This window comes from Limanda limanda, chromosome 17 (assembly GCF_963576545.1).
Source record: "Limanda limanda chromosome 17, fLimLim1.1, whole genome shotgun sequence".
In the NCBI taxonomy this organism is placed as follows: Eukaryota; Metazoa; Chordata; class Actinopteri; order Pleuronectiformes; family Pleuronectidae; genus Limanda; species Limanda limanda.
Genome location: NC_083652.1, coordinates 24,697,916 through 24,712,342, shown reverse-complemented (window position 1 = coordinate 24,712,342; position 14,427 = coordinate 24,697,916). Strand labels below are relative to the sequence as shown.

The window sequence follows — 14,427 nt, the reverse complement described above, 5'->3', positions numbered from 1 at the left end:
TTCAATGTCCTATTTTCTAGCCTTGTTTCCAAAATAAGATCCAGAGAGAGCACTTTGTTCATTGTTGGTTAAAATGTATTACAAAAATAAACACAATACGAATGTGGCGGGGTCTCTCTTAAAAACTCCTCAAAAGAGTGTGAAAACACAGGCGAAGTCAAAGTGTTGTTTCAAATTTATTTCAGCCGGCTCCAAGATGCTCTCCTGGACATTTACAAGAATTACTCAAGAAAAAGAAAATACTTTAAATCAAATCGAATCGACAGGAAAAACCTCTTGTCCCATGCTCTCCTTAGCTCTGATGTTACCTTCTCTGTAACTCACTTTAAACAAATCACATTACTTTTCTAAACAAAACGGTATCAACATAAACATTAAGTTTCTTAATTATCTTAAGAAAAAAAACAACCGGAAGCTATTTAACCGGACAGGAAGTTGTGTTCGGGTTGTCCCATCCAGCTTTACGCTGATGGCGAGCTGAATGCGCTGCTTCCCTAACTGCTGGTAAGTGTGTGTGTGTGTGTGTGTGTGTGTGTGTGTGTGTGAGACTGTGTGTGTGTGTGTGTGTGACTGTGTGTGTGTGTGTGTGTGTGTGTGTGTGTGTGTGTGTGTGTGTGTGTGTGTGTGTGTGTGTGAACAGAATAGATGATGGTTAGATAGTGATCAACCAGGAACTGTAACAGGAAGAGTGAAAGTGTGTGTGTGTGTGTGTGTGTGTGACTGTGTGTGTGTGTGTGTGTGACTGTGTGTGTGTGACTGTGTGTGTGTTTGTGTGTGTGTTTGTGTGACTGTGTGTGTGTGTGTGACTGTGTGTTTGTGTGTGTGAGTGACTGTGTGTGTGTGACTGTGTGTGTGTGACTGTGTGTTTGTGTGTGTGTGTGACTGTGTGTGTGTGTGTGTGTGACTGTGTGTGAAGTGTTGCCGCTCCGTCACAACGACAATAAGATGCCGTTGTTTCACTGTGTTGTTGCCGTATCTTTCCCCAGCTGACGCTTTGGATGGCGGTGACGTCAGAGACTGGTTGAAGTTATTTAATGAGCAAACAGGATGAACCAGGCGTGTTGTTTGTGATCTGTGTTCTCCAAAGAACCTTTCACTTTATTCAAGAACCTTTACCGTTATTTAAAAACATCTGATCTTTATTGTAGGACATTTGTAACTGAACAGATGAAACATTTTCAGTAGGCTGTTTCCGGGCTCAATGTTAAGCTGTTACTTCCTGTTTTTGTCTTTGTTTTGCTTTGTCCCTCCTTCCTGTTGGTTGATCATGTGATTGATAGGCACCTGGGCTCATAAGTGGGCTAAGCTTATTTATACAGATCCTTTATATACAGATGTCTCTCTCTATTCTCATCATTTTGGTGTCTGCTAACTTTGCAGTTATTAGGGCCCGAGCACCAGTGGGAGGTCCTATTGTATTTCGAAGGATTTGTATTTCGCTTTTGGGCTTTTTCAGGCCTAGGCGCTCAAATTCTTACCAAAGTTGGCAGGAAATTCAAAAAAAGTAATTGTATTCTGGAGTAATTTGAAATGGGCGTGGCAAAATGGCTCAACAGCGCCATCTAAGGAAGCCTCTCAGTTAGCGTTCACCGATCTTCACAAAAATCGTAGACCGGTTGTATCATGACTAGACAAAAAAAAGTCAGGGGTGCAATGGGAAAAACGCAACAGGAAGCCCGCCATTTTTGATTTAGTGGCCATTTTGGCCGTTTTCTAAATTTTATCTTTGACGTACTTGTCCCAGGGTTTTCATCAGATCAACTTCATATGGACATGAGTGTCATCACAACAAGATGGAGGTATAAACTACCTTCAATTTCGAGTTGTCATCACACGGTGTGATCGTGGCGTGGCGTAAACGTTTGATTACACGCCATCAAAACACAATGTTCTGTGTCTCAGACACACAAAGTGCAATCAACTCCAAACTAGACTTGTGAGACAAGAGTTTGTCAAGAGTTCATGACAAACAAATACATCTGATGAACTTGTCCTTGGGCTTTCATTAGATCAACTTCAATTTCTGTGAATGTCATCTCAACAAGATGGAGATATAAACGACCTCGATATGATTTCATCACACGGTGTGACCGTGGCGTGGCCTGACATTTCGATGATTCGCCAAAAAAGAGGGATTTATTATAACTCCTCTGTGCATTGTTCTTTCATCCTCATTAGCACATTCACAATCCCGCCCTGATCAGATCCATATCAATATTAACTTATCATTACTGGCCACCTGCTGGCTACAGGAAGTGACATGTTTTAAACTTTGATGAGCTGCTCTTGGCTGCTTTACAATATACAGATCAAATGAGCTGTATATAGAAAATAACACATCAAAGGATTCATTAAGCAAATCATTCTTTGTTGTCAGTTTGCTGTAATGTCAGTGATGGTCGAATCCTCATGTCTTAGATGCACAGACGAAAGCTTTTAGAGAAAAGAGTGATATTACCTGAACAGATCTATTAGTCTAGTAAAGTGATAGTGATAGCACCACCTACTGCCAAAAAGAGGTAAGCCTCGTTTTAAAACTAAATTGGATTTAGATAAAGTTTTCACTATGGGGTCTAACTTGATGGGGTGGAACGTAACGCGTGATTAGTGAGCGTGGTCCAGCGGTGCATGACAGACGCAGGAAGTGAAGCGTTTCTCCTTGCCTCAGAGCACAAAACGCATGCAATGCGGAGACGTGTGCTTGGTCATGGATCGCTCTCTCCACTGACCGCAACAGGCTTCAACGTGCGTGTGCTCGGGCCCGTCAGGGCTGAAGTTAGTGAGAGGCCCTATTGAAATTGTAAGGATTATTCTGAGCGTAGTGAGTGGGCTTTTTAAGGTCTTCAACGTGCTCAAAAATCTTTTAAAGTGAAAATGTACGTATTCTAATCTAGAGTATTCGAAAATGGGCGTGGCAAAATGGCTGTAACTTACGTGTTCATGGGTCCATCTCCCTCAAACTACATGTGTGTATCAACAGCCCCCCCCTGAAGACATTCATATGATTTTAAGGAATGGGCGTGGCAAAATAACTGACTAGCGCCCCCTAAAGTGAAGCCCCGGCACTACGATTTGCCGACATGTACAAAAAATGATTGGGGCATGTGTCTTTTCATTCCAAACAAATAAGTCTCTCGGATAGATATGCTAGAGTAAACAGGAAGCCCGCCATTTGGCATTTAGTGGCCATTTTGACCATATTCACCATTTTTACTTTGAAGTACTTGTCTCAGGGCTTTCATCAGATCAACTTCAAATTGAGATGAGTGTCATCACAACAAGATGGAGATAAAAACTGATTTAGTTTTAGAGATCGATTTTTCGTCACACCCTGTGACCGTGGCCTGGCGTCAAAGTTTGATTCAACGCCATCAAAACACGAGGTTCTGTATCTCAGACATACATCGTCCAATAGAGTCCAAACTAGTCAGGTAAAACAAGAGAAGTGACCTGATGACAACTATAAAGAAATCATGACTTAAAATCATAGAGCTGCCTGCTGGCTACAGGAAGTGAAGCGTTTATCCTTGCTGCAGTGCTCAACATGTGCTTGGTCATCGATCGCTCTCTCTTCACCGACCGCAACAGGCTTCAACGTGCGGGTGCTCGGGCCCGCACGTGCTACAACGTAGCCCTAGTTCTGTCTTTTATTTTAATAAACTTTATCGGTCTTGTGTTCATTATTATATTCGGTGTGTGAGCCATAAAACATAATAATGGGGGCTTGTCCAGGATCATTTTGTGAACTTAGTTCTTAAGTTTCTTTGTGTGAGATCATCTATGTTAAGCCACCTGATGTAGTTTGTTGAACTTTCCCAGTTCAGTAAGCCGGCAGGTGCTTAAGGGACCAGCACCACTTTTTTTTGGTGTGCGTTTACCCTGGCGTGCCCAGGTGCATCAATGAAGATGATGAGCTTCTAACACGTGATACCAACACGAAGAAACAAAAACAAATCTCTCTGGTGACACACACGTAGAAGACACAAGACGAAGATGTGAAGAGAAATTTGTGGAAATGATGCAAGCGGCAGAATTCTGTACGAGATGAAGTTTATGAAGGAATTTGTGAGGGAGACCAAAAAGAAGAGAGTAACAGTAATCGATGGAACCAGGGTGTGAACAAGAATGGTGGCGCTGTTGGGTGTGAGGTACGGGCGGAGGCCATTAATGTTACGTAGATGGAACTATGCAGGACTGATGCGAGGTTGGGAAGATATGATGCTGTCTAGGATGACCTCCAGACTCTCAACCTGAGGGGAGAGAGAAATATTTCTATTTCTATATTATCAATGGTAAAGGTAAAACTGTTAAGGTGGATTTGGTGCACTATGTAATAGAAACAACAATGGTAACAACGATAAGGAGAACTTTGTTTTTTATCACTGTTGAGTTTGAGAAAGTTGCAGGAGAACCAGGATCTGGTTTCATGTAGAGAGGGAGGTAGGAGGGAGGATGGAGGTAGGTAGAGCTGGGTGTCATCCGCATAGAAATGGAAATACATTTTAAATTTACGGTAGACATGGCCAAGAGGAAGTAAATTGATGATAAACAGAAGGGGCCCCAGGACAGAACCCTGGGATATACCAGTAGTGACTGGACATGGCTCGGATTGGAAGGATTTGAGTTAGATGAACTGAGATCTACTAGAGAGAGTTGAAGTAAGATTTCATGATTCTGTAGTTTTTATTGATTCAAACATTGAAACTAGAGTTAAAATAGGTGAAGTGAAAAATATCAGATTTCAATATAAATATATAAATATGACAGTATCAAAAATGAAAAATTAAATATATCAATTAACAAATAGTTATTGATTGATCGTCAGTCATGTGAAACAGCTGTGGTGTTTCCGCAGTGCGATCTTTAGGACCCGGAGAATATCTCTCCTCAGAGCCATCCAACCACAGGGGGCGCTGTCCTGAGTGACACACAGAGAGAAAAGATCAATTAACCTGACGTCACAATAAAGTTCAACACCTAAAAAATCACTTGTTTATTTGAGTTTGATGAGTTTATACAATCATATACTATATATATGATATTTTTATAGTTCATGTTGAAGTTCAGCAGGAAGAGAAAGTTTTACCTGCTGCTGCAAAACATCTGTCACGTTACTGAAGTACGATGAGAAAACATCTGGAGCCGCAGCCACCATGGAAAGCTGGAGAGGAGGAAGATAGTAAGAAAGAGTGAATGAAAGAAAGAAAGAAAAAGAAAGAATAAAGTGGGCCCAGCACAGAACCCTGGGGAACCTCTCATCATACTCACACAGCGTCCGTCACTCAGCAGTCGGTGCTGCAGAATCTGGAAGGTGTTGAATTTGTCTTCGTCCCACATGACTCCGCCCTCTCCGACAGGTGACTCATTGTGCTCGATAATTAGCTTTGTCCCCCGCAGTGACTCAAACACCACCCATAACGCCCTGCGGCACTGCAAGGAGACAAGTCTATGTCAGCGTTCACAAATTTTAAGATTTGAAAAAAGGCCCGAACATAAGAATCCAGCTCTGTGATTGGTTGAAAGGCTCAGGTGAGGTCAGAGGCTTACTTTAGAGGGACTGGCTGGGCCGGCAGGGAAGGCGGTGTCTGGAAATGAGATGTTGACGTTGTACCGCAGGCAGTGGGAAGGAAACAGGGCCCCCTAGAGGAAAGGCAGGAAACAGTTCATAGCTGGCTCAAGGTTCTTGTCGAGATGTGGTTTCGAGTGCACAGTTGAAAGGTCGTGTTCTTACCAGGTCTCGGAGCTGGCGATGGGCTTCCTCTGCCACGTTTGCCTTCAGTGTGCACGGCGGCATGGAAACCACCATCAGCTGGAAGCTGCTCAGCTGCAGGAAGACGAGAAGGACTGGAAAGGGCTTCATCATTCTGGGTCTGATGGTTTATGTTTGAGGTGAACTACACCTAGTTCTGTTCTTCAGCCGTTCTTGGTCCTGGTCTTCAGCGGGTCCTGGTCATGGTTAAAGAGCAAAAAGATTGGTTTGATTACTGGTCCAGTCAGCAAATCCGAGGACAGTCATCAGAATCAAGCAGAAGAGACTTGGACCATGTAAGTCTTGATCCACAACCCTTACGTTCACGGACAATGTGGCTCATACAGCAGATGATGGTATTTGTTATTGTTTGTAATGATGATGCTTCTACCAAAAAAGTTCCTATGGTTCTGTCAATTTGAACATTTTGAAATGACCCGAAGAATAACAGGATCGATAAAGTTTCAGTTACGTCAGCAACAAGTCGTCACAGAAACCTGTTGAAGAAAAGTGATGAATCAGAGTTTGTGTATCAAAGAAGCAGTGATACACATTCCGATGAAGCTTATCAAAAAAACCATCAGACGTCAATAAAAACTGATGAGAGACGTCAGTTTGTGACGTGAAAGCAAAAATCAAATCTGACCTTTGTCACAGCAGCTGCAGGAACGTCCGACTTCAACAGCGACAATGTTAGTAATTATCTCTGCGACTTTATTAAGCTGTTATATATTTCTGAAAAACACGTTTCCCGCTCACAGGCGTCGCACGTCAGAGCGCGGTGGAAACTCGGAGCCTGATGTTTGATTTGAGACGTGGCTCAACTTTCCACCTCAAACTGAAATCTGAAGGAAAGTGAGAGGCATGGCGCCGCATGGAGACGCTGAGTCATGTGACTGGTGACGGTTTCAGATCAGGACTCAGCTTCTTTCTGAGTTATCAAGTTCTTCCACTCTGAGCTGTCACTGCATCAGAAACGAAACTTAAATCAGTCACATGATCGTTGGGTCTGTAGACTGTTGGGTGTCCCTCCGACCTCTGACCTCTGACCCTGTGACGTCTTTTGATTTTAATCATGCTTCATCATCTCTTCTTCTTCATGTTGTTAAATGGGACAGTAACTGAACTGACCTGCAGGTGTCATTGTTTCTTCCTTGTGACCATGTTACTTCTAATACGATGAATTCAAAAACATCTTATTCTAAAAATTATCTTTGTTGGTTTTGACCCAATTATCACTGCATTTGTTTATGTGACGACCTGAAAGAAGACATGTTCACATCTGCCCACAGACTGAAGACATGCTGCCCCCCCCCCACCCACTGACTGATACAGAGACAGGTGGACAGACAGACATATGTTATATTATAGTTACTAATACTTGCTGATTCAGTTTGAATCATTTATAATTATTTCTGAAAACAAACTTACCTGTGGGGGTTCTGAAGGTTCTGAAGGTTGTGAAGGTTCTGAAGGTTCTGAAGTTCCTCAAGGTTTTGCAGGCTGTGGAGGTTCTGGTCAGTGTGGTTGTGGATCTCAGGTGGTAGGTTGTGATGAACCTCCTTTATATAAAACTTCATCCTGCAGAAAATGAAACTCTGAAGAAAAATTTTACAAAATGTGGAAATTTTCTTTTTTTACCCCCCCGCCCCTCACCACCACCACCACCCCCACCACACATAGTTTCATTCAGAGGTTCATTACGGGTGTATTAAGGGTTTATAGTTTTTTTTTAAGTTATATTAAAGTATTTATTAAAAGTTTATTGCCTGTGTTCATTAAGTTTTACTAAGGTTTTTATTAAAGTGTTTAAAAGGTCGCTAAAGGCTGATTTAAAGGGATAGTTCACTGTAAAATGAAAGACAGATTTTTAAGTGTTTATTAATGGGTTATTTGGGTGTTTATTAAGGTTTAAGTAAGGTTTTAATTTTCAGGGTTTATTGAAGTGTTTATTTAAAATGATAAAACAGAAGGTGATGTGAAATTATCAAATCTAAACTTCAATGAGTTTATTTATTGTTTGATTGATTGATTGATTAATTGTCTTTTCCTTATTTGTGTGTTTGTCAAAATGTTTTTGTTCGACTTGTCACAGGAAAGGTTCAGTTTATGTTTCCAGAGAAGACGACAGGAAGTTCAGTTTACGTTTAGACAGAAAACAAAACACACGGGTCAAACAGGAAGTACACACACACATGTTTGTACTTCTATCTTAGTAAGGACACTCATTGAGATAATGCATTCCCTAGACCCAAAACCCTAACTATCACTAACAATTCCTAATTCTAGCTCTATCTTGATTCTATCCTGATTCTAACCTGATTCAATCCTAACTTATTCTGGCCTCACTTTCCAGTCTCCAGTCTGTGGTGCTGCCTTCATGTGCTGTGTAAAAATCAAAAACTACACAGAGGACAAACAAGCCAAAGTCTTCAGGAGTTCACAGTTTGTTCTATTACTCGGGCAAACAGGGCTGTTGGACTTTTTTTTATATTTGAAATGTAACTCATCACCTGCATGTGTTCTTCCACGAGTCAAATCAATTTGGCGAAACAGTGGTGATACCCAGTCCGACTTGGACAGTATCAGTATTAAAGACGCTGTTCCATGTTGTCAGACTGCATGCAGAGTATTTATAGTCTAATCATATGTGACAACGGAAACCTATTAGTATTCTTATTAGTATTATTCTCATTTATAATAATACATTTTATTTGGAGGCGCCTTTCAAGTCACCCAAGGTCACCTTACAATAAAATAATACAGGATAAAAGATAAAAGCATAAAAGATAGAAACAACATTAAAACAGAACTTCAACATAAAAACAAGTGAAGTGCACAGGGTCCAGTTATAGAGAGTATGCCAGTATTTATCCACACTGTCGTCTTCCCTTTTTACCAATAGGTCTGGAATCTCCTTGTGTTTCCAAGTTGATGTCTTCTTCATGTGAGGAACATGTGAGGAACACGTCAGGAACATGATGTCAGAGAAAAGTTAATTGTAAAACATGTATAGGGGCTGATTGATCACACAACTCAAATCAGCCTGAAGGTTCAAGAGTGAAGGAAACAGAGAGTTTCAGTATCAGGTTCAGTTAAAGGGTGATGAAGATTCTAAAGAAATATATATACTACTTACGAAATATATATACTACTTACGTACTTACTACATATATTTTCATATTTTTTTTAAATTTAATATTCCCCACTCCTTCACCCAGTAAACTGCTGCTTTTGTACTAAGTAGATGTTGCCTGCCAGGTCACAAGATCACAGGTCACACTTAATAGGTACTTACCTCACATATATTCATATTATTTAATTTAATATTCCCCACTCTTTCACCCTGTAAACTGCTGCTTCATTTTAATATGTTATACGTTATATGTTATATGGTATGTCAATTTTTAAAATTTTTGTAAAGCCTGTCTACTGTGTAGATGCTGCCTGCCACACATGCAATTACATGAAACACACTAATGAAAACATCACTCGGACTATTAACAGACAGAGTTGATTTGAAGTCAGGGAGGGTCAGCAGAAACATGATGTTGACTCAGTTTCAATAGAGGTGGGATGAGGAGGAGAATGCAGTTCTTTGTTGGTACAAACAGTCAGAAATCACTTGTCCTGTTCTGATGCCACGGGACACACAGCCAGACACACATGTTGCTTGTAGGCATGTTTTATTGAATCAGACACACAACAGAATAAACCTTAATAAACTTAAACTTAAGCAACTGGCTTCCCAGCTCAATCGTTCGCTCAGTGTACAGGCGTCTCTCTCTCCAATCAGCTTACAGCTCTCACCTGCTGATTGGTCCTCTGTGGTGCAGGTCACGCCTAGGGATGGGTATCGTTTGGTTTTTATCCGATACCGGTTCCTAACCGATACTTTTAAAACGATACCGGTGCCTAAACGGTGCCTGAACCGATACTTTTTTCAAAAAAAGTGCACAAAACGATACTTGACTAAGAAAGGCTTTTTTTATTGCCGAATATATTAACTGTTTAAAGTAGATTATAAATATAAATAAATACACAACCCTTTTTAACTTAAAACTATGAATAACATACGAACTGTTAACAAAAGTTTACACTATACTTAAATCAATACAAATAAATACAAAACACACACACTCTGACTCTGACTTCGGTGCCTGAGCCAAATGAAGACTGAGGGTCGCTTTTCCATCACTCGGAGACCCTGCCTGCGGCGGCAGGCAGGCTTCGGCCCCCCCGCCTTCGGCCCCCTAAAATGCGATCGCTTTTATGAAACATTTCTCGGTGTGGTCTTCGTTCCTCCCGCCCCGACCCTTTCCAAGCCGACCCGGCCGCGGCGCACCGCCACGGAGGAAATGCGCCCGGCGGGGGGGAGAGGTCTCGCGAGGAGATCCCCCCCCCCCCCCCCCCCACCTGCACGCGGGGCGCGGGCAGCGCGGGGACAAGAGTCTGTCCACCGGCAGCCCGGCGGGGGCCACCGCTTCCCGTGAAGGAAGAAGCGGAAGTGTGAGGAGGCGGGACGAGCGGAGACCTCAGGCTTCGATTGGCTCAGGCACCGAAATGAGGCACCGAAATCTCCGGTGCATTTTGGTCCGGGTAGGTACCGGTTGTATTGGAACCGGTTCCATATTGGAACCGGTTCTCGGTACCCAACCCTAGTCACGCCCCTCACCTCCACATTCTGTATGTCTGCATTCAGGAAGTCGTGAGCAACGTGATGCGTTCTCTCAATTGAACCCACCAGGTGACATTTCTACATTTCAATGATTCGAATCGGAGCAGGAGGGAAATATGACACCTGTACTAAGAGAACCTCAGCCTACGCCTGAGGGATCAAGAATCAAACCAGAAATACAGGTTCGCTCGTTGTCATATCCGCCTCCTTTTGTCTGTCAGTTTTACCTACAGGTACGGCTGATCCACTGGAAACTAGACTGAACCAGGACACCACAGGGACTGATTCATTCCAGAGGACTTAGATCTACTAGATATTCGGAAATACTCACTGCTGGACCTGGATTTAGTGGACCTGATCTGAGCTCAAGATTCCGACCCTGTTGATCAGAACTATCCTGGTCAGACTCAGACATGAACTTGTCGAAAATTAAAACCGGGATAGTGATTCTGCTGTTTGTTCTGCTCATAGGGTGAGTATTGATTCTGATGCTATTGATACGATTGATAACACTGACTGAACTGTTTCATGATTATGTTTCTGTTTGAATCTACAGACTGTTGTACAGCTCAGGCTGGAAGTACGGCAGGTAACACACACACAAACAAATGCTCCTTGTTTTATTAACTGATTCATTGATTGGTGATAAAATAATTATTGATCTTGTGTTTTTGTTTTCTAGATTTATGGATCCCGTTGAACGGAGTCAGATTTTACCTACAAACAGGTCAGTAACTCTTTCTTTTCCTGTTCAGTTTAGTCTGACTGTTGTGTGTCCTTCACACTTTTATTCTGTTTTCGTGATGTCAGTTGCCTGAACACTGTGTGCACAACTATTAGGCAAGTGAGTATTTTGAACATATCATCATTTGTATGCATATTTTCCAACTCCAAGCAGTATAAACTCGAATGCCTATTGGATTTAACACATCAGGTGAAGTGTATTTTTGTAAGGGGAGGGTGTGTCGCTAGGCGAGATTTCAGACTGGCGCACCCCCCAACACACACACACACACAAAATTCCTTCCTTAACTCAAAAGGTTACATTCATAAATTAATAAAATGAGTTTACAAAATAAATGTTTAAATGAAATACTGCATTTAGGCTTTGAAAAACAAGACAAATATATGATAAAAATATACAAAGAGTCTGAAATCTGCTGTTCTGACAGCCGATAGCTATTCATGTCCACAAAAATAAAGATGAATGATTTCACCGTGCGGGATCGCAGTACTTCGCTGCCGGAGCAAACAGCCCGATTGATCATCATAAGCAGAAATGAGGCGTTCAGCTTTTCGAGGCGCTTTGCGGCGCTTCTGCCTCCGATGTGTCTCCGGGGTTAGAGGACGACGGTGTGACCTTACTGCATTGGTCAACATTGCATGTATCACGTCATGATAAATCAGCCTCTTGTGGCGCCCTCTCCGCATTTTGTGCCCTAGGCCACCGCCCATGACGCCTTTGCCAGGTGAAGCCCCTGGTCGTACTGACGTGCTGACGATGACGACCTGGTCGGCTCCGGTGGTTTGGGAGGGAACCTTCGACCCGGTTCTCCTCGACAGCCACTACCAGACGAAGAACCTCACCATCGCAGCCACGGTGTTCGCCCAGGGAAAGTATGATGTCACAGTGTTTACTTGTCTACACCCCATGAACACAGAGTTTCTGACTTGACATTGACCTGGAGGTGTGTCCTCTCACCTACTCCACAGGTACATCAGGTTCCTGAAAAGGTTTCTGGAGACCATGGAGCAGCACTTCTTCATTGGTTTCAATGTGCATGTGTTCGTCTACACTGACCAGCCAAACGAGGTGCCCCAAGTCAAAATGTCCAGCGGCAGACAGGTAAAGGAAGTGTGTTCCCAATGATGTGAGTCCAGGTCAGCTGGACTCTGTCCGCCTGGTTTCTAAAAACAAGTTTTGCTCCACCTCCAGCGGACGGTGAAAACAGTGCACACCCTTAACCGTTGGCAGGAAATCACTTCCAGCAGGATGTTTCTGGTCCAGGCCCTAATAGAGGAGGAGCTTCATGACTACGCCGACTTCATCTTCTGTTTGGATGTGGACTCCGAATTCCACGGCCATTGGGGCACGGAGTCACTGGGAGAACTGGTCGGTGTTCTCCATCCAGGTCAGCAGAGAATCCTTTCTACTCTTAGTGTCAACATCATGGTTGCAGATCGTACTGCTGTGGTCCGCTATAGAGGGACACTTACTGTTGTGTAGTGAAATCCCAGTTTTACTCAGTTGTGTGAAAACAATGTCGGATGTGTTTAGTAGAGATGAGCCGGATACTCGGCTGAAACGAGTATCCGGTACGGATAAAGCACTTTTGCCGATTACAAGTATAATACGAGTAATCGGAGTCATTATCTGTGCTCGGACTGAATGAAAATCCTCACACAGCGTCACAGAGCTCCTCCCGTCACACACGGCTCTGCTCACTCACTCACAGAACAGCTCTCTGTCTCTCAGTCACTCAGGTTCACTGCGCATCGGGACTGTTCCATAGGCTCAGTCAAGGAAGCAGAAATGATTCGTTCATTTCCCGACTGGGTCTTCGGGTACGAGTCTTTGGAAACATTTTCACGAGACCTGCATTGGCTCAGTAGAGGAGCGCTGGAGATGCGAGGGACGTTCACTGTCTCCCGGAGAAATTAACACTCTGTGTTTTGAGTATAGAAAGACGTGAATTATATTTGTTCACGGGTCATGGTGACTGGTTTTGTTGTTTTCACTTTACATTTACACTTACTTTACAGTAAAGTAAACCTCTATTAAATACAGTACAACATGACAGTTTGTATGGTTTGAAATTGTCATCTATTATCACACTGGCATTTAATTATCACGGCAAACAATTACACTGCACTAAACTTTAAGTGTTAATGTAAAGTGAAAATAACAAAACCAGTCTGTATGACTTGTGAACGAATATAATTCACGTCTTTATATACTAAAAACACAGAGTGTTCATTTCTCCGGGAGACAGTGAACGCCCCTCGCATCTCACTCACACACACACGCGCACGCACACACACACATACACATACACACACACCTGGTGTGGAAATAAATTTAAAAAAAAAAAATCATAAAAAAAATTCAAAGTTAAAAAAGAAAGTTATGTTGAACCAGCCCACTTCCGGGTTAAATCACACCCACTTCCGGGTCAGGCCCCGCCCACTCCGAGTACGGATACGGATAATTCATATGGTTAACAGATACAGATAATGCTGTACTCGCTCATCCCTAGTGTTTAGATGAAGCTACGTGGAGCCACCAGGACCACTCAGCTCTACCATTCCAGATGAAGTCTCACCTTCTTTTTGGGTATGTTCCCATGTTTTCTAACTTGTGTCTGCAGGTTACTACAAAACCGACCGCAGCGGATTCCCCTATGAGCGACGGCCTATCTCCAAAGCCTACATAGCTCCTGAGGACGGGGACTTCTACTACGCTATGGGGGCATTCGGAGGCAACCTGCAGCAAGTACACCAGCTTACCCAAAACTGCTCCATCAACTTTTGGGACGATGCTACAAAAGGCATCGAGGCCGCCTGGCAGGAGGAGAGTCACATCAACAGGTGAGCAGAGTCACTGGAGCTGCATCGACTGTGGGTAATATTGTAATGACTGTTTCTCCTGTTCCTTGGTTTCAGGTATATGTGGATCAATAAGCCCAGTAAGGTTCTGTCACCTGAGTACCAGTGGCAAGACTTTAAAGCCCAAGACCCTGAAGTGCACATCATCAGGTTCTCCGGAATTGTGAAGAACTACGCAGAGATCCGACCGAATTGGGTCTGAGAGAACCCAACCGCACCAGACGGAATGTTAAAGTCAGCTATGTAGTCCTGGATTACTTTCTGTATAGTGTCGAGCAGAACTTAAAGTAAAACATTTAGATTTTGGGTCCTGGTCTAGACCTGGCCTGGTTTGGCCTCTGATGGTTTTGTTGAGTTTTCACCTGTCAGTGTAAATAAAGTTGATGACAGGTTT

General features: G+C 43.0%; 1 protein-coding gene across 1 annotated transcript; it reads left to right on the top strand.

Annotated features, from left to right (window-relative positions):
- Positions 1-464: 464 nt before the first annotated feature.
- LOC133023165 (globoside alpha-1,3-N-acetylgalactosaminyltransferase 1-like) lies at positions 465-14,427 on the top strand. Its single transcript, XM_061090128.1, has 9 exons — positions 465-504; positions 10,649-10,899; positions 10,984-11,016; positions 11,110-11,154; positions 11,871-12,044; positions 12,141-12,273; positions 12,364-12,559; positions 13,796-14,015; positions 14,091-14,427. The coding sequence occupies exons 2-9, from the start codon at positions 10,841-10,843 to the stop codon at positions 14,233-14,235; spliced, it is 1,005 nt and encodes a 334-aa protein (XP_060946111.1). The 5' UTR covers positions 465-504; positions 10,649-10,840; the 3' UTR covers positions 14,236-14,427.